The 19,456-nt window shown below is 54.4% G+C and overlaps 4 protein-coding genes across 5 annotated transcripts; all 4 read left to right on the top strand.

The window, feature by feature from the left end:
• Positions 1-1,999: 1,999 nt before the first annotated feature.
• LOC137901346 (T-cell surface glycoprotein CD3 gamma chain-like) lies at positions 2,000-3,174 on the top strand. Its single transcript, XM_068745368.1, has 6 exons — positions 2,000-2,068; positions 2,145-2,165; positions 2,247-2,444; positions 2,556-2,693; positions 2,898-2,965; positions 3,051-3,174. The coding sequence occupies exons 1-6, from the start codon at positions 2,059-2,061 to the stop codon at positions 3,099-3,101; spliced, it is 486 nt and encodes a 161-aa protein (XP_068601469.1). The 5' UTR covers positions 2,000-2,058; the 3' UTR covers positions 3,102-3,174.
• Positions 3,175-3,688: 514 nt separating this feature from the next.
• LOC137901595 (T-cell surface glycoprotein CD3 epsilon chain-like) lies at positions 3,689-5,188 on the top strand. Its single transcript, XM_068745640.1, has 5 exons — positions 3,689-3,758; positions 3,936-4,121; positions 4,203-4,331; positions 4,741-4,793; positions 4,881-5,188. The coding sequence occupies exons 1-5, from the start codon at positions 3,689-3,691 to the stop codon at positions 4,935-4,937; spliced, it is 495 nt and encodes a 164-aa protein (XP_068601741.1). The 3' UTR covers positions 4,938-5,188.
• Positions 5,189-5,994: 806 nt separating this feature from the next.
• LOC137901249 (myelin protein zero-like protein 2) lies at positions 5,995-12,061 on the top strand. Its single transcript, XM_068745262.1, has 5 exons — positions 5,995-6,065; positions 10,123-10,292; positions 10,385-10,595; positions 10,670-10,841; positions 11,888-12,061. The coding sequence occupies exons 1-5, from the start codon at positions 6,011-6,013 to the stop codon at positions 12,048-12,050; spliced, it is 771 nt and encodes a 256-aa protein (XP_068601363.1). The 5' UTR covers positions 5,995-6,010; the 3' UTR covers positions 12,051-12,061.
• Positions 12,062-14,152: 2,091 nt separating this feature from the next.
• On the top strand, positions 14,153-19,011 carry mpzl3 (myelin protein zero-like 3). Of its 2 annotated transcripts, XM_068745261.1 has the most exons (7): positions 14,153-14,164; positions 14,254-14,429; positions 14,882-15,048; positions 17,628-17,841; positions 17,930-18,086; positions 18,251-18,320; positions 18,611-19,011. In XM_068745261.1, the coding sequence occupies exons 2-7, from the start codon at positions 14,333-14,335 to the stop codon at positions 18,689-18,691; spliced, it is 786 nt and encodes a 261-aa protein (XP_068601362.1). In that variant the 5' UTR covers positions 14,153-14,164; positions 14,254-14,332; the 3' UTR covers positions 18,692-19,011. The 2 variants fall into 2 exon arrangements, with proteins under 2 accessions (XP_068601362.1, XP_068601361.1); XM_068745260.1 differs by lacking the exon at positions 14,153-14,164 and having other exon boundaries at positions 14,193-14,429.
• The last annotated feature ends 445 nt before the right edge of the window (positions 19,012-19,456 follow it).

Below are 19,456 nucleotides of genomic sequence, written 5' to 3'. Positions count from 1 at the left end.
TAGGTCGGCATTGTTTTTATTCTATATTTTTCCCCTCGACTGATTTTTACGACACTTGGTTTGGTTAAAAGTTAAAGTTTGTATCTTGAAGAAGGCTCTGGTGGATAATCGTGTTAGCTTCTTTTAGTTTAAACATCTACATACGTGTCGGGTGTTTTAAACGTGTACAGCGGGAACCAATGAACTTGGAGCCGAGACTCGGACAGGAAGTTGTCTGTCTTTTCTAAATGTTTTCAGCGACTCCTCTTTACTTCCTTCATCCACAGCTCCTGCTCATCTTCATCCTGTGTATATAGTAACTCACATTGTGGTGTTTCATTCACTCCCTGAGTATTGTGATGTACTTCCTGAGTATTGTGATGTACTTCCTGCTGCACCTGCCAGAGGGCAGCCTGGATTTTGTAAATCTGAATTGTTCGTTACTGTTCGCGGCTCACTTTTATAATCGTTGTTGTTTGTATGACAGGAAATGAAAATATATTTGCAAACACTTCTATTGAAAGCCGTCTGTGTTTCTTTTTCCTCCTGGTTTGTCTGGCCTGTTTGCCGGTTCCAATCCCAGCTCCAGCTGATGGGATGTCGTCAGGGAGGAGGAGCGCTGGTTTCGGGTTTAATTACGGTGAACAGGAAGTGGCTGCAGAGAGGAGTGACACGTAAACCAGCTGTCTGGCGATCTGCACTAGCATGTTGCTAACTTGTTAGCTTTGTCGCTAAGCGTTCTTGGACCGGAGTCCGGTCCCTTTCCATTGCACCTCCGCCAGCATATTTACAATAGATTAGAATAGAATTGTACAAATAAAACCTGTATGATGAGTCGCCCTGCTGGCGCCACCTGCTGCTCTGGAGGACAAACGACTAAAGATTGATAAACGGTTGACGGACGGCCCACCGAGCTGTTCAGGCTCTCCTGAGGCTGCACCACCGTTGCATTCCTTTCCACAAGCTGCTTCTGGAGGCCTGAACTCCTGCTAACGTTAGCCAGTCAGGAACAGGTAACGCGAGCTGTAACTCCGCCCATTATCCATAGTCCTCCGGATGTCTTGTTGTGTGTTGTCGTTGTGGGTTGTTTGTTGTGTGATGTTTGTAGTGTGATGTTTGTTGGTGTGTGTCGTTGTGTGTTTGTTGGTGTTTGTTGTTACCGTGCGTTACCGTGGTGATTCCGGTTTAAATTAGGTCAAAACTAAATTTGAAAACAGAATAAATAATATTTACAGCTCAACGCTGAACAACACACACACACACGCACAGCTGTGCGTGTGTGTGTGTGTGTGTGTGTGGGAAGACGTTGACCTCAGACGTGCAGAAGATGAAGATAACGGGAAGTGGGCGTGTTTCAAACTGCTGTTATTGGTGGGCGGAGCTACTCAGTTCACACTGTCGTTTCCGTCATTGCTGGGAAATGTTATTTGTCTCTGAAGTCCTGCTGCAACCATCATCATCATCATCATCTGCTGTTTCATCAAAGCCCACCAGGGGGCGATAAGAGGTGGGACTCAAAGCAGGAAACCGTCATTTCAAGTGTGCGTGTGTGTTTTGAGTACTGTGTGTTTTGAGTACTGCGTGTACTGTGTGTACTGCGTGTACTGCGTTTACATGTTGTGTACGGGACAGGAAGCTTTGTTTCATTTGCATATTATAAATAAGCGCTACAATCAATACACTTTCAACAAGAGAACAAACGTCAATAAATACTCCTGTACTCGTTGGTTTTGTAAAGTACAGCTGATAACTTCATACCCTTCAGAGACCAGCGCTGCGCCCCCAGGTGTGGGATCCGCCCACTTCCTGTGGGTTCAGCCCGCCGCCGGGGGCGTGGTTCTGATCTTGTTTCTGCTCTTCAAACGCGGTAAATTCACATTTCCTGAGAGCAGCTGGAACCGGATCCGGGCCGAACGGCTGCTGAACAAAATGGCCGACGGGCGGCGGAAATGGCGTCCTTCCCGTTGTCGACCCGAGAGCGCTGCTTCCGTCTTCACCGGGACTCGGAGCGGCGCCGCCATGAGGGCCCGTCTGTCTGCCCGTCTGTCTGCCCGTCTGTCTGCCTGTCTGCTGCTCTGGATGCTAACAGGTGCGTTTCGGCGGCGCCACGTCTTTCCCGGCGTGTTTGAACACGACCAATCATCTTGTCCCGTTTCCTCCCGCAGCCCCCGGCAGCTGTTCAGACGGTGAGACGACGGCGACCCGATCGATCAATAAGGCGCCGCTAACCAGCGCTAGTCGCTAACCCTGCTGTGTTTGTCCACCAGCGCTAACGGCTAAACGCGTGTCCGACGGGGTCGATCTGAGCTGCGGGGACAAATATGTCCTCCAGTCGTCGGGCGGGGACACGATCGCTCACCTGCAGTACCGCGACGACAACACGGGCGAGTACACCTGCGTGCCGAAGGCCGGCGGCGGGGAGGCGGGGACGGAGGCGGGGCCCAAGATCTACGTCAAGTTCCGCAGTGAGTTCAGGCGAAGGAAGGGCGGGGCTCTCTGATTGATTGATTGAGTGTTCTATTGATTATTGATCTGAAGGTGTGTGTGTGTGTGCGTGTACGTGCGTGCACGTGTAGCCTGTGAGAACTGCGTGCAGCTCGACGTGCCGACGATCACCGGATTGATCGTAGGGAACCTGCTGACGACGATCGTGGTGGGCGTGGCTGTTTACCTGATCGCCTCTCAGAGTGGACCAATCGCGTCCCGCCAGAAAAGTACGTTCTGCTATTGATCAGCTGTTTAATCAAACACGAGCGGTTTAAACTGATGGGGGGTTTGATCATTATCAGTTTCACCAGCAGGCCTGACGGTATTGATCTGCAGCTTTAATAATCGATGTCCTGATGAGTTAGTTGGAAGCTAATGCTAGCGCGTTAGCTACACAGCTACCTCTATCTAATCAATGCATCCATCTTCAGGCTCCGATAAGCAGCTGCTGCTGGTTCCGAATGCGGTGGGAGGCGGAGCCTCTACTGATCCCTATCAGGTGAGTTCCAACCAGAGGACGTTTGATCATGATGTCATCGCTTGGCGACCAATGAGACGTTTTAACGACGCCCTTCCTCCGACAGCCGCTGCAGCTCAAGCGGGACACGTACGACTTCCTGTCCAACAGGAAGTAGAGGAGCCCCGCCCCGCCCCACACCGACTCGCTGTGATGCTAGCTTAGCTTAGCATTGATCATGCATACAGTCTGTTAGCTTGGTTTATCTTCTCCGCTGCAGCAATAAAGTTTTATTTTGATGAACAAAGCTGTTGTCGTTGACGACCGTGATTAAAGAACTACGCAGGACCGACTGGACTGAAGGACCCAGAACCGGAATGGTGTAGAGACATGTCCCCTTTAAAGAGGACGCTGGTGTGTCCACCCTCGTCTCCTGGATGGATGATGGATGGATGATGGATGATGGATGATGGATGGATGATGGATGGATGTCAGAAAGAATGTTCTCTTCACTTTCATGTCTTCAACTTTTTCTTCTGCCTGAGGTTTAAGATGGAACACACACACACACACACATAGCAGCTGTGTGTGTGTGTGTGTCTCTGTGTGTGTGTGTGTGTGTGTGTGTCTCTCTTCCTGTCTGTCTGTGTGTTTCTGTGTGTCTCTTCCTGTGTGTGTGTGTGTGTGTCTCTTCCTGTGCGTGTCTCTGTGCGAGACGGAACCTCTGCGTCTCTGAAGCGTCTTCGTCTTCGTCTTCGTGCCTCCATGTCCCGCTCTGGCGTCCGGGCGGCGCTCGCCCTTCTCCTGCTGGCGGTTCCGGTCGAGGCGGGTTCCGGTGAGACTTTGTTCCGTTTAAAGACGGAACGTTTCTGCGTTTCCGTCTTTATTTAGAACAAGGAGAACGTTTGAGGGTCGTTGGCGAGCCCCGCCCCCTCGCTGCTGTCTCTCTGTGGCGAGTAAAGACACGAGCAGAGCCAGAACCGAACCAAAGACCCCGAATGTCTGTTTCCAGGGGGGGTCCGGTTCTGGAGGGAGAACGTCACCATGTCCTGTCCCGGAGACGGGACCTGGTTCAGCAAAGAGCACAAACCTCTGGGCCTGGGGACGGAGCTGGAGGTCCAGCACCAGAACCGCAGGGGGGGCTTTTACTACTGCCGGCACAGCGGGGGGGAGTATTACTTCTACATCCAAGGGAAGGGTGAGTAACGGCGGCCCTTCATCATCAGCTTCATCAGCTCCACCCGCTCCACCCGTTCACCGGCCGCTCCTTGACCTCCAGCGTGTGACGGCTGCTTCGAGCTGGACGCAACTTCTCTTGGACTCGTCCTCATCGTGGACATCTGCGTCACAGCGGCGGTGATGATGATGGTCTACAGGTGCACCAAGACGAAGACCTCCGCGTCCAAAGGTAAGGAGACAACGGCAGTGCAGCCGCCATCTTGTCCCTGATTGGACGTCTCCTCGTGCTGACGAAACCAGGTTGGACAATTGGTCTTTTGTCTTCTCATTGGTCTGTTGTCTTCTCATTGGTCTTTTGTCTTCTCATTGGTCTGTTGTCTTCTCATTGGTCTTTTGTCTTCTCATTGGTCTTTTGTCTTCTCATTGGTCTGTTGTCTTCTCATTTGTCTGTTGTCTTCTCATTGGTCTTTGTCTTCTCATTGGTCTGTTGTCTTCTCATTGGTCTGTTGTCTTCTCATTGGTCTTTGTCTTCTCAGTGGTCTTTGTCTTCTCATTGGTCTTTGTCTTCTCATTGTCTTCTCATTGTCTTCTGGGTCTCTGTTAGATTCTGATGCCGTTTCTTTTCTGTCCTCTTACAGGACCGTCCCGTGATGGAGGCCGAGGTCCGGTTGTCCCGTCACCTGACTACGAGGTAAAAAAGCTACAACCCGTTTCGATCAATCGGATCAATGATCCGTCTGAAGACAAACAAGAATCTTAAAGTTTTTGTGTCCTTCAGTATCCGAACCGGAAGACGCGGTCCCAGGACATTTACTCCAAGATGAGCGGGATGTGATCCCGCTGCGTCCCACCTGGACACGTCCTCCTGCGTCTTCTGTTCAGGGTCGTCTCGCCCTGGTGTTACCTGTCCAGTGTGATGTCACAAGTTAGCCTATGAGGTCATGATCAGCTGATCGGTGCCGGTCCTCTGTGTGCGTGCGTGTGTGTGTGTGTGTGTGTGTGTGTCTGTGTGTGTGTGTGTGTGTGACGCTGTCTGTTGTTCAGTGATGTCACAGGTAGCTCACCTGAGACAGGTAGAAATATTCAAACGGCGTGACGTTCAAATAAAATCCACTTTTGTTTTAGACGCGTGTTTCCTGTTTCACGTGTCACTGATAAACGACCAATCACGCGGCTGTGGGTTTGAGTCTCCGTGGAAACGAAGCCGCCTCAGAACCGCCACTCACATCCGGAGCGTCATCATCGTCTTCATCGTGAGTCTGCCGGCGTGATGAAGGCCCGTCTCCGGAAGCAACACGTTTAAAAAAAACGCGTTTAAAAAACACGCCTGAGTAGCTCCGCCCACCAGCCACCAGTTTGAAACACGCCCACTGCCCGTTATCTTCACCTGCTGCACGTCTGAGGTCAACGTCTTCCCACACACACACATTTACACACACGCGCGCGCACACGCGCATGCACACGTTTACTGTGCATGCGCACATAACATATTTATTATACTTTGTATATTTATAGTTCAAAGCTCCTGACTCCGCCCCTTTATCCTCATTAATATTAAGAACGCCCTCATGCTGGTTTTGCTGGCGCAGTTCTGCCCCCTTGTGGTCCGAACCGGTACTGAACCGAGTGGAGTATCCCTTTGATTTGAAACACATTAATGATGAGCCCACTAATGACGTCATTAAAGTCACATCCTTCATTCATTAATTCCATTGTTCGGCCTGAAGAACCCGTCACGCGCTGCACCTGACGTTCTGATGACGTCATTGAGGAGTAGGAGCAGGTGGGAGGTGGGAGGGGCAGGCCGGTTACTCCGCCCGCTCCGGTGGGAGGAGGCGGAGGAGGCGGAGGAGCAGCGAGTTGAGACGCGTCCTCGGAGCGGGTTCGGTCGGTCCACTCATCGGTCCAATGTGCGTCCCGGGGCTCGGTCTGCTCGCCGTCCTGTCCGGCCTGGCAGCTTCAGGTGAGAGGAGGGGGGGGGGGGCGTGACGTCATTCCTCCACACGTTTGTTCCGAGTGTTGGATTCGAGCTTGAACTTCTGACTGTTTGAAACTTGTAAACTTTCATCTGCGCTCGAATCCGACCGGAGAGAGGCGCGCGCGCCGGACCGGGGGTACCGATCACCGCTCAGCTGGTACCGGTAAAACCAGTGATGATCCGTCATGGAAACAAACCGACAACCCGTTCTGTGGGTCATTCAGAGCCCCCCCCCCAAACCGCACTGTGTTTCCGTTAATTGATCCTCCGCCGGGACCGGGACCGGGACCGGGACCGCCGTCCCGTGCGTCACTGGGAAACTAAAAGAAAGTTCTTGCCAAAGAAAAAGGGAAACAGGCGCAACCGGATCAGCCCAGATATACCGGGAATGTCTTTAGAGTGACGTCATGAGCGTTTTGGGTTGATCAGTCCCGTCCTCTAATGAGCGTCGCCTTCTGAAGCGGACGCACCTGCTTCCGGTCAGGATCCAGATCCAGATCCAGATCCAGATCCAGGATCCAGATCCAGGGCAATGAAGATCCCAGACTGAGTACTCAGTATTGATCGTATTGATTAAACATCAGCAGCAACACTGATCGGAAGAAGCTGATCACAGATTTAAACAAAACGACACAAATATAAAGAAAGAAAAACAAACTAAATGAAAACAGCCCCCAGATGAACTTATTATTGATTGCTCCGATCAATTAGCTGTGAGACATTCTGTTATTGATTTAAAACTCAATGCTAGCATGTCCTGCAGGTTTAGGTGTTTCTGTGCTAGCTCCACGCTAACATGCTAAATGGTGATGTCATATCTGTGGGCGTGCACTGACCCTAAACGTGGCCCGACAGCAGAAAGCTAACCTGTGGCCTTACGCTAGCGTCTGCTAGCAGTGATGGGGGGGGGGGGGGGGCGCCTTGCTCAAGGGCACCTCGGCGGGGCTCTGGAGGTAGACTGGCCCCTCTCCAGCCACACCGGTGGACGTCTGGAGGGTTGTGGTTCTGGACCCGGACCTGGTGCTGATGGAGACGGACTCTGTTTCGGCGCCGCTCGGCTGTCTCCGCCTCCTCAAACGGAGGAATGCGGCGTTCCTGTCCGACGTGTGTCGACTCGTCCGGCTTTACCGGTTTAGCACAGACGCAGTTTTCCAGGCGGGTCTCTGGCGCCGCGGCGGCTTGTCGTGTTGTGTGCAGGAGCGCCCCCTTCAGGCTAGCAAACACCTGACGTAGCGTAGCCGCGCGAACGCCGCACCAGATTGCTGAAATCACGCCATTGATTGATGATGAAGCTGCTTTCTCAAACCGATCGATGATATTGATTTGTTGCTGACTGCGGTGGATTGATCGGACCCGGACCGGACTGTTCAATGTAGCGTGAATGTTAGCTCGTTAGCTAGATGCTAATAACAGTGACATCACAGACCGGTTTCATCTGGTCCATAAACATGTGAAGCCGGCGTCGGACTCCGGTGGGCGGGGACCGTCGGACTAGCACGCGTGCTAGCCGTGCTAGCCGGGCTAGCCGTGCCACGCGCGCCTCAGGTTGCCGCCCCCCGGCTGAGACGCTCATCCGCTGGACGCTGCCGCCGCCCCGACACGCAGACAAACATCGGCGGTTGGGCGTGTGTTTGGGTTTGTGTGGTCGGCGTTCCAGCGATCAGCCAATCAGAGGCAGAGTAGGGCGGATCGCGGCTTCGCCTTAATCACCGTTTCCCGGCTGACAAACAAGACGACTGTCGTTTGTGGTTGTTGCGGTAACTTCCTGTTCCCGAGGGTTAGACCTCCTCCTGGGGTCCCCCTTTGGACCATTAAGGACCGCCCCCCATCCGTTACCTGAGCCTCCTGTTCCCGTCTGGAGCCCAAACCCACGACCCGCTTTGTCCCGAGCGTTTCCTCTCCGACCGGTAGCGGCGCCTCGGGTTTCCTGCCGGGCTCCTTTTGTTTCTGACCCGGCCGGGAAGCAGCGCCACGAAGCCGGTTTCCTGCTCCTGAAACGACTTTCCGTCGCGGCGCTCTGTATACTGTAATGGAAACTGTCGCCGCGGTAACGCCACCATCCTGTGACGAGACGGAGCCGAGCGGGTCCGACTGCAGCGCCGTGAACCCAGAACGTTTCCAGGAACCGAGTCCGGTCGGAGTCGGGTGTTGAGGGATCAATAAATCCCTCCTGATTGTGGGTGGAGTCACAACGCCCCGGGTTGATATTGTCATGGTTACCATCACCATGGAAACGATCAGGTAGGGTGGGCGTTTCAAATGCCAGACTCAAACGTGGGACCGTTCTGGTTTGGTGTTTGAGTCCAGGTCCTCGTTAGCCGGTCGCTACATAGCTCTCTGCTAACAGGCCGTCACCCCCCCCCCCCCGGGGGTGTGGTCAGCAGGATGTTCATATGTAAACCACAAAGATAAACAAACAGCCCAGCAGCTTATCTGCTCCCTAAACGCCGTCCCTTCCTCCTCCTCCTCCATGCTGCTGACCGGCTGAAGAGGAGCGGCACACCCCCCGACCCCCCCGAGGGAGTTTTCAGGAATGGGACGTTATTCCGGGGCGGGGCTGCAGATCTTCACCTGATTGATCCTATCTGTTTAATGGATTGGCATGTGTGTGTGTGTGTGTGTCCGTGTGTGTGCGTGTGTGTGTGTGTGTGTGTGTGCGTGTGCGTGTGCGTGTGTGTGTGCGTGTGCGTGTGCGTGTGTGTGTGTGTGTGTGTGTGTGTGTGTTTGTGTTTATTCATTCCATCCAGTCTTCTTTCAGTTTGTTTCTCCTGCCGGGTCCCAGACGGGAGCGTTCCCGGGTCCCTGACGGGAGCGTTCCCGGGGGCCCAGACGGGAGCGTTCCCGGGGCCCAGACGGGAGCGTTCCCGGGTCCCTGACGGGAGCGTTCCCGGGGGCCCAGACGGGAGCGTTCCCGGGGCCCTGACGGGAGCGTTCCCGGGTCCCTGACGGGAGCGTTCCCGGGGGCCCAGACGGGAGCGTTCCCGGGGCCCTGACGGGAGCGTTCCCGGGTCCCTGACGGGAGCGTTCCCGGGGGCCCAGACGGGAGCGTTCCCGGGTCCCAGACGGGAGCGTTCCCGGGGCCCTGACGGGAGCGTTCCCGGGGCCCTGACGGGAGCGTTCCCGGGTCCCAGACGGGAGCGTTCCCGGGGGCCCAGACGGGAGCGTTCCCGGGGGCCCAGACGGGAGCGTTCCCGGGTCCCAGACGGGAGCGTTCCCGGGGGCCCTGACGGGAGCGTTCCCGGGGCCCTGACGGGAGCGTTCCCGGGTCCCAGACGGGAGCGTTCCCGGGTCCCAGACGGGAGCGTTCCCGGGTCCCAGACGGGAGCGTTCCCGGGTCCCTGACGGGAGCGTTCCCGGGGCCCTGACGGGAGCGTTCCCGGGTCCCTGACGGGAGCGTTCCCGGGTCCCTGACGGGAGCGTTCCCGGGTCCCAGACGGGAGCGTTCCCGGGTCCCTGACGGGAGCGTTCCCGGGGCCCTGACGGGAGCGTTCCCGGGTCCCAGACGGGAGCGTTCCCGGGTCCCAGACGGGAGCGTTCCCGGGTCCCAGACGGGAGCGTTCCCGGGTCCCAGACGGGAGCGTTCCCGGGTCCCAGACGGGAGCGATCCCGGGTCCCTGACGGGAGCGTTCCCGGGTCCCAGACGGGAGCGTTCCCGGGTCCCAGACGGGAGCGTTCCCGGGTCCCAGACGGGAGCGTTCCCGGGTCCCAGACGGGAGCGTTCCCGGGTCCCAGACGGGAGCGTTCCCGGGGGCCCAGACGGGAGCGTTCCCGGGGGCCCAGACGGGAGCGTTCCCGGGGGCCCAGACGGGAGCGTTCCCGGGTCCCAGACGGGAGCGTTCCCGGGGGCCCAGACGGGTCCCTGACGGGAGCGTTCCCGGGGGCCCAGACGGGTCCCTGACGGGAGCGTTCCCGGGGGCCCAGACGGGAGCGTTCCCGGGTCCCTGACGGGAGCGTTCCCGGGGGCCCAGACGGGAGCGTTCCCGGGGCCCTGACGGGAGCGTTCCCGGGTGCGTCCCGTTTAAGGCGTCCCGTGTTGTTGCAGGCGTGCTGCAGGTGGGCGGGATGCGTATCTACACGTCGGGGGACGTGGAAGCCGTCAACGGGACGGACGTCCGTCTGAAGTGCACGTTTCACAGCTCGTCTCCCGTCAATCCCGGCGCCGTCGTCGTCTCCTGGAGCTTCAGGCCGCTGAAGCCGGGCCGCGAGGAGTCGGTGAGTCCCCGCCCCCTCGGTCGGTGCGTCCCCGCCCCCCGGAGCGTCCCATGTCCACGTGACTCTTCATCCTCCCACTCTTCCTCTCTCAGGTGTTCCACTACCAGCAGCGCCCTTACCCTCCTGTAGAGGGCATCTTCAGGAGGCGTGTCCACTGGGCCGGTGACGTCATGGGCAACGACGCCTCCATCATCGTCCAGCAGGTGAAGTTCACCTACAATGGCACCTACATCTGTCAGGTGAAGAACCCGCCGGACGTCCACGGCGCCGTGGGAGAGATCCGCCTCCGCGTGGTGACCACAGGTCAGTGGCGACGCCCACGGCGTGGGCGGGTCGGAACCCGTTCCTCCTTCATTGTCCTCCTTCTCTTCCTGCAGCGTCTTTCTCCGAGCTCCTCCTCCTGGCGCTGGCCGTCGGCGGCGGCATCACCGCCGTGGTCGTCCTCCTCATCGTCATTATGTCCTGCAGGCGGTGCAGAAAGCGGAGACGGACGCAGCGGGACGGGAGCGAAGACGCTCCCCGGAAGGCGAGGAAAGACCCGACGGCGTGGTAAGAACGGCTCGGCGGGACACGAGGACTAACTCTGGGCTCGGGGCTTCTCTCCTGCTGGACGCCTCCACCGTCCTCTCCGGTGTTTGGACGTCTGGACCGGTGACGGGCGGCTGTCCTTTACCAGAGCCGCGTTCAGGTGTCCCCAGACCGCCGTTACATCCCCGGGGAAATACGATTTATCACGACGGCCGCCAAACACACTTCCTGTTTCCCATTTTGATTACGTAGACCCACTTCCTGTTTCCCGTTTTGATGCCGTAGACACACTTCCTGTTTCCCGTTTTGATGACGTAGACACGCTTCCTGTTTCCCGTTTTGATGCCGTAGACACACTTCCTGTTTACCATTTTGATGACGTAGACACGCTTCCTGTTTCCCGTTTTGATGCCGTAGACACACTTCCTGTTTCCCGTTTTGATGCCGTAGACACACTTCCTGTTTCCCGTTTTGATGACGTAGACACACTTCCTGTTTCCCGTTTTGATGCCGTAGACACACTTCCTGTTTCCCGTTTTGATGACGTAGACACACTTCCTGTTTCCCGTTTTGATGACGTAGACACACTTCCTGTTTCCCGTTTTGATGACGTAGAGCGATGGAGCAATCACGCCTAACAGCTTCACCACACGAACCCGTGGACACGTCCACAGGGACCCGTGGACACATCCACAGGGACCCGTGGACATGTCCACGGGACGACTCTGCTGTCCTTTCCGCTTGTGTCCCCTCTAAGGGACCAACCGACACGCCGGAGACGTTGAAGTCTCATTCTCCACCAATCAGCTCCTTCCCTGGTGTCTTCTGGGACTTCCTGTTTCTCTCTTGGGCTTTCAGATCCGTCTGTGGGCGGAGCTCTAAAGGACACGCTGCTGTCGTCTCTGACCAATCAGATTCATTCCACACTGACTTGGAGGAAGTATTCCCGCCCCTCTCGGCCAATCAGATCTCTGCTCTCCTGAGCTGCTGTCCGTCTCTGTGCATGATGCGGCGTCCCGGTTGCTGTCCTCACCCCGGTGCGTGTCTCCCTGTCCCGTCTGTCCCAGCCACCCGCTGAGGGCCGTCCACCTCTACCTATCACAGACGTCCATAGAGATTGACAGTTCAGACGGGATGATCTCGGATCCCAGCACCAAAGACTCCAGCTCGGAGGAGGAAGAGGATCCGAGCTCAGACGACGACGACGACGACTTTAACGATTCCGACTGAGGGGGGGGGGGGACGAGGGGGTGCTGATGGGAAGTCTGCTGGACGGAAAGTCCTGCCGAGAGGGAACAATAAAAAGCTGCTGCGTCCAGAAACGGGCGGGAAGCCGATCGGAGCGCCGAGGCCTTCGGGAATCTCGCTGGATCCACGCTGGCCGGCAGCCGGGAGAATCCATCCACGTGGTTTCCATGGAAACAGGAAGAACTCCATCCGAGCATCGTTTAATCAGCAGCCAATCAGAAGCAGGACAGGAAACGATGCTGAGACCGACTGTAGCATGTTAGCAGGGCGCTAGCACAACATAGCAGGTTAGCCTGCTGATATCAGACAATGTGAAGTCTCAGTCTCCGCCCACACATATGACATCATCGTTTAGCATGTTAGCAGGGCGCTAGTGTGGGACAACAGGCTAGCACTGTGCCGCGAGGCCGCGTTTGTCCCGAGGACGGGATGGACCGGCTCCGCCCGTGTTCCGACCCGGCCCAACCAAGCGATGCTCGTCGTCCTATTGGTCGCTGTGAGTCACATGACCTGGTGAGTCAGAATGAGGAGCGTCTAAAGATTCCAGAAACATTTCCCGCCTCCAGTTTTCAAACCTCGATGGTCATCGTTCGTGTTTTACCTGAGTTCCGTCCCCCCGCCTGTCCCCCGCCTGTCCTCATGTCCCATCAGACGATAGTCTGGAGGACAACACGAGCGGCGAGCGGCGAGGAGGCGTGTCTGAGCCGACCGTGACATCACAGCCGGATCTGAAACCCCGTCTACTAACCATCACGCCGCTGACTGCGTATTAAGTGTATTATAAAAGTAGAAGTATTTTACCGTGTTTTTGTACATGTCACTGTTAAAGAGCTTTTATAAATAAAGTTGTTCAATAAACACGCCTTCACCAGCCTGATGCTGCTACGTCCTCTTATCCGTGTTTATGTGTCCTCCAGCGTGGACCCGCAAACGGTCCGGCTGGTCCAGGTCCTGCTGGTCCAGGTCCTGCTGGTCCAGGTCCGGCTGGTCCAGGTCCGGCTGGTCCAGGTCCTGCTGGTCCAGGTCCGGCTGGTCCAGGCCCTGCTTCCTGATCCAAAGTTGATTCATTGAAATGTTTTATTTAAAGTCCTGCATTTGAGAATGAAGTCATGATGAGAAGAAGGAGAGGACATGTCCCTCACACTCTCAGTGGACATGTCCTCCTCGGTGGACATGTCCCGGGTTCAAGTCCCTCCCTGCAGCTCCGGTGAATCGGTCCCGGGTGTGGGCGTGTCTCCGTCTGTGTGTGTGAGAGCTGGCGAAGTGTCCGGGGTGTACCTGTAAACAAGAAGACGGACGGATGGACATTGCTCTCCCGTCCAGGTCAGGTGGGTCCTACCTGTGGAGGTGTGGCGTTTCAGCGAGGGTTGGGCTCCGGGTTTGATTAAAGTCAAAGTGGGAGGAGCTTCATGACAGTCAGACACAGACGTCGAGTGTTGGTCGTCGCCTGTCTCAGGTGAGGACGGTGCGTTTGTCTCGCTCGCTGCTCCTCCGGGTGGGCGGAGCCTGCTGCTGCATTCCTCCACAGACTCCGACACGGACAGGTAGCAGCAGGAGGAAGCAGGCAGCTCTGTGGAATGCAGCTTCTGGTTTCACACAGGTGCAGCCGCGAGTCTCACCTGAGCTCCAAGGCGGCGTTGCCATGGTGACCAGCCTCTTCACACACACAGGTACAGCCGGGAGTCTCACCTGAGCTCCAAGGCGGCGTTGCCATGGTGACCAGCCTCTTCACACACACAGGTACAGCCGGGAGTCTCACCTGAGCTCCAAGGCGGCGTTGCCATGGTGACCAGCCTCTTCATGAAACAGGTGTTTATGCTAGCATAAAAGGCTTGAACGCTTTGTCGACGCCCCCTTCAGAATGCCCACCTTTGGTTGGGAGACATTTGCGCCTCTGATGATGCAATGCAGCGTGATGACATCATCGCAGAGGACAGCCCCGCCCAGTAAGGGTCATTACTGGGGGCGTGGAGGAGTCACGTGACCAGAGACAGCAGCGTCTGTCACTATAAGCTAGCATCAGCTAAGCTAACTGACGTTTAGACACGGGTCCACCTTAAGCCCGGTCCACCTTAACTGAACGTATCGATAACCTGGTGAGTGTCCTTCCGTCCTTCCGTCCTTCCGTCCTTCCGTCCTGCGTTACTCCCGGTCAGCGCCACTTCCTGGTTCACCTGTTCGGCAGGTATTGAGCTCGCGCAGCGTTGCGTCATGACGCCGTGAACACCGAAGGCTTGACGTCAATCTCCGTGGTCGGTGTCGTCATGAGAGCGCGTTCCCGGGAGAACATGAAGCCGAAGGTCTCCGTGCTGGGCCTGGTTCGGGTCCTGGTTCTGGTCCTGGTTCTGGTCCACTGCTTCGGTAAGTCCGCCGGACGCGTTCCGGGGCAGCTGGTCGGACCGGACGGAAGTCCTCGGCTGTTCCGGTGTCGGAATGTGACGCAAATTAGAATGAGCTCGGCCAATGGTGAACTTCCGCGCAGCCGCGGGGGACACGGGGGACACGGGGGGGACACGGGGGACGCCTGGCGGGACGTCCCGGACCGACCAGGGACACCGGAGACGCACCCGGAGTCCCGTGGATCGAAGACAAATCTAAAGCGTGTCCATTGGGCAGCTGTCTTTTACCTGCGTTCATGTTTATTGATCTGAATATTTGATCATTTAACGCTGAGGGTGGGGGGCGGGCCCATCAGGAACCACATGACTGCTGATTGGAGGACAGGTGTGTGATGTCATAGGTGCAGCAGCATAAACGGTTACTTCTGATTGGACGTCTGCTTTATTCACTGTTCATTTTGTCCTCCCCTCTAGCCCCGCCCCCCGCCTCCTGCATCACAGTCAACACACCTGCAGAGCTCCACGCCTCCAGAGGGGGCGACGTGGTTCTGTCCTGCAGCTTCACGTCCACCCAGACGCCGACCAGCAAGATGATGGTGGACTGGTCCTACCGGCCCCAGAGCGGGGGGCCCCCACAGACGGTGAGTCGGCCTCGCCCGTTGGCATGGCAACGCACCTGGTGGGACAGGTGAGGGGCTAGCTCGTTAGCGCTCGCCTGCTACGCTTGTTTAAGGTCCTCCTGTAACACGCTGAGACAGCTGACGAGCTACATGCTAACATGCTAGCCAACCAGGAAGCTTAGGGAGGAGCTAACGGAGACGCGGAACTACAAACGCTGAAGAAGTTGGGCTCTCTCTCTCTCTCTCTCTCTTTCTCCCTCTTTCTCTCTCTTTCTCTCTTTCTCTCTTTTTCTCTCTCTTTCCTTTATTTCTCTCTTTCTCTCTCTCTCTCTCTCTTTCATTTCTTTCTCTCTCTTTCTCTCTCTCTCTTTCTCTCTCATTTTCTCTTTCCTTTCTTTCTCTCTTTCTCTCTCTTTCCTTTATTTCTCTCTTTCTCTCTCTTTCTCTCTCTCTCTCTTTCCTTTATTTCTCTCTCATTTTCTCTTTCCTTTCTTTCTCTCTTTCTCTCTCTCTCTCTCTCTTTCATTTCTTTCTCTCTCTTTCTCTCTCTCTCTTTCTCTCTCATTTTCTCTTTCCTTTATTTCTCTCTCTCTCTCTCCTTTATTTCTCTCTCTCTTTCTCTCTCTCTTTCATTTATTTCTCTCTCTTTCTCTCTCATTTTCTCTTTCCTTTCTTTCTCTCTCTCTTTCTCTCTTTCCTTTATTTATCTCTCTTTCTCTCTCTCTCTCTCTCTTTCCTTTATTTATCTCTCTTTCTCTCTCTCTTTCTCTCTCTCTCTCTTTCCTTTATTTATCTCTTTTTCTCTCTCTCTTTCTCTCTCTCTCTCTTTCCTTTATTTATCTCTCTTTCTCTCTCTTTCATTTCTTTCTCTCTCTCTTTCATTTCTTTCTCTCTCTTTCTCTCTCTCTCTCTCTCTTTCTCTCTCTCTCTTTCTCTCTCATTTTCTCTTTCCTTTCTTTCTCTCTTTCTCTCTCTTTCCTTTATTTCTCTCTTTCTCTCTCTTTCTCTTTCCTTTATTTCTCTCTCATTTTCTCTTTCCTTTCTTTCTCTCTCTCTCTCTCTCTCTCTCTCTTTCCTTTATTTCTCTCTCATTTTCTCTTTCCTTTCTTTCTCTCTCTCTCTTTCCTTTATTTCTCTCTCTCTTTCTCTCTTTCCTTTATTTATCTCTCTTTCTCTCTCTCTCTCTCTCTTTCCTTTATTTATCTCTCTTTCTCTCTCTCTCTTTCCTTTATTTATCTCTCTTTCTCTCTCTTTCATTTCTTTCTCTCTCTTTCTCTCTCTCTCTCTCTCTCTCTCTTTCCTTTATTTATCTCTCTTTCTCTCTCTCTCTCTTTCCTTTATTTATCTCTCTTTCTTTCTCTTTCATTTCTTTCTCTCTCTTTCTCTCTCTTTCATTTCTTTCTCTCTCTCTTTCATTTCTTTCTCTCTCTTTCTCTCTCTCTCTCTCTCTCTCTCTCTCAGCGTATCTTCTCATGGTGTGTTCAATGACCGTCCGTCTTTTCTCCTCTGGTGGGTTCGTAGTTGTGTTCAGACTCATTTTACCGCCTGGTTCTGTTTGGGTCTCTGGTTCCGTGCGGCTCCTGAAACAGAACCTGCATTAAGGTCCAGCCCCGCCTTGTGGTCTCAGCAGGAAGTCCAGCTGCTGCCGTCCTCTTCTCTGTGGTGCCGTTGCGGTCGTGTTTGCGTTCAGATGGATCCATCCGACCCACTCAGTCCTCCAAGCCGCCCCCCCCGGGTCGACCAATCCACTAGAGATCCACCGCAGGATTTAAGCGGCTCCATTTGGACCCGTGCGGTTCTGTGTAATTGCATTTGGACCGTGGGAACCCTTTATGGACTCACTTCCTGTCGGAGCGCTCCGAGTTGAGTGGGTTCTAATGTGTGGCTGATGTGAGTGGAATCGTTAGGGAGGAGGAGGACCCGGGGGGCGGGGCTTGTTGTCACGTTCCGTACGGGAAAAATCACTTAAGAGGAAACGTGAAAACGATTGTTTCAGCTGATGATGTCATCGGTCCAAGAGTTTGAACCCGAAACATTTAGAACCAAGAGCAGCAAGGCTAACAAGCTAGCTAACAGGCTAGCTAACAGGCTAGCTAACAGGCTAGCTAACAGGCTAGCTAACAGGCTGGTTAACAGGGTCGCTAACAGGCTGGCTAACAGGCTAGCTAACAGCTGATGGTAGAACTGGACGGCCTGTTCTGGACTCGTCACCATCGGACCGCTGCCGGACACAGGAAGTGTTCTGGAGGTGTCGGGTTACAGAACGACTCTTTACCGAGTTTATTTAATGCAGTTTGAAACGTCACATGATCGTCTGATCCAGTCGGGTCTGAATCAAACCACAGCCTCCTCGTCTCCTGCCTTTCTTCTCCTCCTCTTCTCCTCTCTTCTCCTCGTCTCCTGCCTTTTTTCTCCTCCTCGTCTCCTGCCTTTCTTCTCCTCCTCTCCTCCTCGTCTCCTGCCCTTCTCCTGTTCTCCTGCCTTTCTTCACCTCCTCCTTGTCTCCTGCTCTCCTCCTCTTCTTCTCCACCTTCTATGTCCCGCCCCCAGCCCTGCCTGAATAATGTCCATTGGTTCTCCTCCTCTTCTCCTCCCTCCAGTTCTTCCACTTCTCCTCTCAGGCCTTCCTTCCTCCCGACGGTCAGTTTGTCCGGCGGATCCGGTGGCAGGGCGTCCCGGCCCGCGGGGACGCCACCATCGCTCTGGTCAACGCCACCTTGAAGGACAACGGGACGTACACGTGCTCCGTCAGGAACCCCCCCGACGTCCACGGGTCCCCCACCTCACAGACGGTCCTCACCGTCACGCCCAAGCGTGAGGCGGAGCTACACGGTTACACGCGCGACCAATCCGACACGCCCGGGCGTCGCCGTGGTTAATGTCTGCCTGACTCCTCCCACAGCGCCCAGCACCCGCTTCTCCGACGTCGCCGTCCTCCTCGCCTTCATCCTCCTCCCCTCTGGTGGAATCACGCTCTTTCTGATTGGACGGATGCTTCGTCCCAGGAAGAAGCTCGGCCAATCGAAGGCCTACAGGTCACCCATCGAGGTCACCGAGGGGTGAGTCCGACCAATGACGACCCGGTTCCTCTGCTGGACCCGGTTCCTCCCGCTGGACCCGGTTCCTCCCGCTGGACCCGGTTCCTCTGCTGGACCCGGTTCCGCTGGTTTCTGTGACATTTCTCCCAGAACAGAAAGTTTCCCGTCTGTGTTTTCCTGTGCAGAGAGGAGTATTACGCCCCCCCACTTGGGGGAAAAGGGAGGGGCTCCACCTGCTGTGACCTCTACCTGACGGTAAGGTCGGGGCGTCAGAAATGACTGTTTTCTAACACCTGGATTTCTTTCTTTTCTTTCTTTTCTTTCTGTTTCTTTCTGTTTCTTTCTGTTTCTTTCTTTTCTTTCTGTTTCTTTCTGTTTCTTTCTTTTCTTTCTTTTCTTTCTGTTTCTTTCTGTTTCTTTCTGTTTCTTTCTGTTTCTTTCTGTTTCTTTCTTTTCTTTCTGTTTCTTTCTGTTTCTTTCTTTTCTTTCTTTTCTTTCTTCCTGTTTTTTTGTCCGTCTTCTGACCGTCTGATCTTCTGGACCAGGACTCTGAGGATGACGAGGACTACTACAATCTGAAGAAGCAGCGTCCCCGGGATGAAGACTACGCTGAGTCGCAGTGCTAGAGACCCCTGCTGGTTGGGAGGTGTAACGGAACCCAGGTGGAAATCAACCCTGGAATCTTTCCTTCCAGACTTTGTTGATAGTTTCTCAATTTCCCGACCTCCTGATTGGATGAAGTTTTTTTTGTATATATTGCACTTCAGATGATTTTTTTCATGAAGGAAATTTATTTTGTCTAATTTATTCCACTTGTAATGAAAGTTTTTCACGTTTGCCTGATTTATTTCATATTTGGACAGAAAATAAATTCCCACTGTGGAAACATTCCTTCTTCGGAGCGTTGAATGTTTCTGTAATATTCCTTTAATAAAGTCCGTGCGTTTCCTCCTGAAGCTGGTTTCAATAATTCACACGCTGTCGGAACAATTATCTTTCATGCTTCACCTGGATCGCCATGGCAACAGCATCCTGACCACATACAGGAAGAAAAAGTGCTGCAGATGACAACGGAGAAAGAAAAGAAAAAGAAAAGGCAAAATGAAATAAAGGTAGAAAGAATGAAATGAAGAAAAATAGGAAAATAAAAAAGTGGAATGAAAGGAAAAAATGAAAACAAAAATCAAATGTGTAAAAAGTTTTTCAAAGGTTTAGATAAAAAAAATATTCTAGTGTCTGAAAAAACGAGAAAAAAAGCACCCTGTGTGTGTGAGTGTGAGTGTGTCATCTCCACTTCCTGGTCGTGATGACACCCTGATGATGTCATCGGCCTGCTCCATGTGGCTGACTGGCGATCACCGGGAAGTCTCAGCGGGTTCACGGTTTCACCG

This window comes from Brachionichthys hirsutus, chromosome 11 (assembly GCF_040956055.1).
Source record: "Brachionichthys hirsutus isolate HB-005 chromosome 11, CSIRO-AGI_Bhir_v1, whole genome shotgun sequence".
Lineage (NCBI taxonomy): Eukaryota > Metazoa > Chordata > Actinopteri > Lophiiformes > Brachionichthyidae > Brachionichthys > Brachionichthys hirsutus.
This window is presented reverse-complemented; position numbering and strand designations above follow the sequence as displayed.

What these genes read in the sequence shown, in the direction of transcription:
- LOC137901346 (XM_068745368.1), top strand. An exon ending in GATCTACGTCAAGTTCCGCA is followed by an intron (nt 2,445 to 2,555) that starts GTGAGTTCAGGC and finishes GTGCACGTGTAG; the next exon opens with CCTGTGAGAACTGCGTGCAG. An exon ending in CCTCTACTGATCCCTATCAG is followed by an intron (nt 2,966 to 3,050) that starts GTGAGTTCCAAC and finishes TTCCTCCGACAG; the next exon opens with CCGCTGCAGCTCAAGCGGGA.
- LOC137901249 (XM_068745262.1), top strand. Translation starts at nt 6,011, where the DNA reads ATGTGCGTCCCGGGGCTCGGTCTGCTCGCCGTCCTGTCCGGCCTGGCA. An exon ending in CCTCCGCGTGGTGACCACAG is followed by an intron (nt 10,596 to 10,669) that starts GTCAGTGGCGAC and finishes CTCTTCCTGCAG; the next exon opens with CGTCTTTCTCCGAGCTCCTC. An exon ending in AGGAAAGACCCGACGGCGTG is followed by an intron (nt 10,842 to 11,887) that starts GTAAGAACGGCT and finishes CGTCTGTCCCAG; the next exon opens with CCACCCGCTGAGGGCCGTCC.
- mpzl3 (XM_068745261.1), top strand. Translation starts at nt 14,333, where the DNA reads ATGAGAGCGCGTTCCCGGGAGAACATGAAGCCGAAGGTCTCCGTGCTG. An exon ending in GCGGGGGGCCCCCACAGACG is followed by an intron (nt 15,049 to 17,627) that starts GTGAGTCGGCCT and finishes TCCTCCCTCCAG; the next exon opens with TTCTTCCACTTCTCCTCTCA. An exon ending in CCTCACCGTCACGCCCAAGC is followed by an intron (nt 17,842 to 17,929) that starts GTGAGGCGGAGC and finishes CTCCTCCCACAG; the next exon opens with CGCCCAGCACCCGCTTCTCC.
- LOC137901595 (XM_068745640.1), top strand. Translation starts at nt 3,689, where the DNA reads ATGTCCCGCTCTGGCGTCCGGGCGGCGCTCGCCCTTCTCCTGCTGGCG. An exon ending in TCCGGTCGAGGCGGGTTCCG is followed by an intron (nt 3,759 to 3,935) that starts GTGAGACTTTGT and finishes GTCTGTTTCCAG; the next exon opens with GGGGGGTCCGGTTCTGGAGG. An exon ending in CTTCTACATCCAAGGGAAGG is followed by an intron (nt 4,122 to 4,202) that starts GTGAGTAACGGC and finishes CTTGACCTCCAG; the next exon opens with CGTGTGACGGCTGCTTCGAG.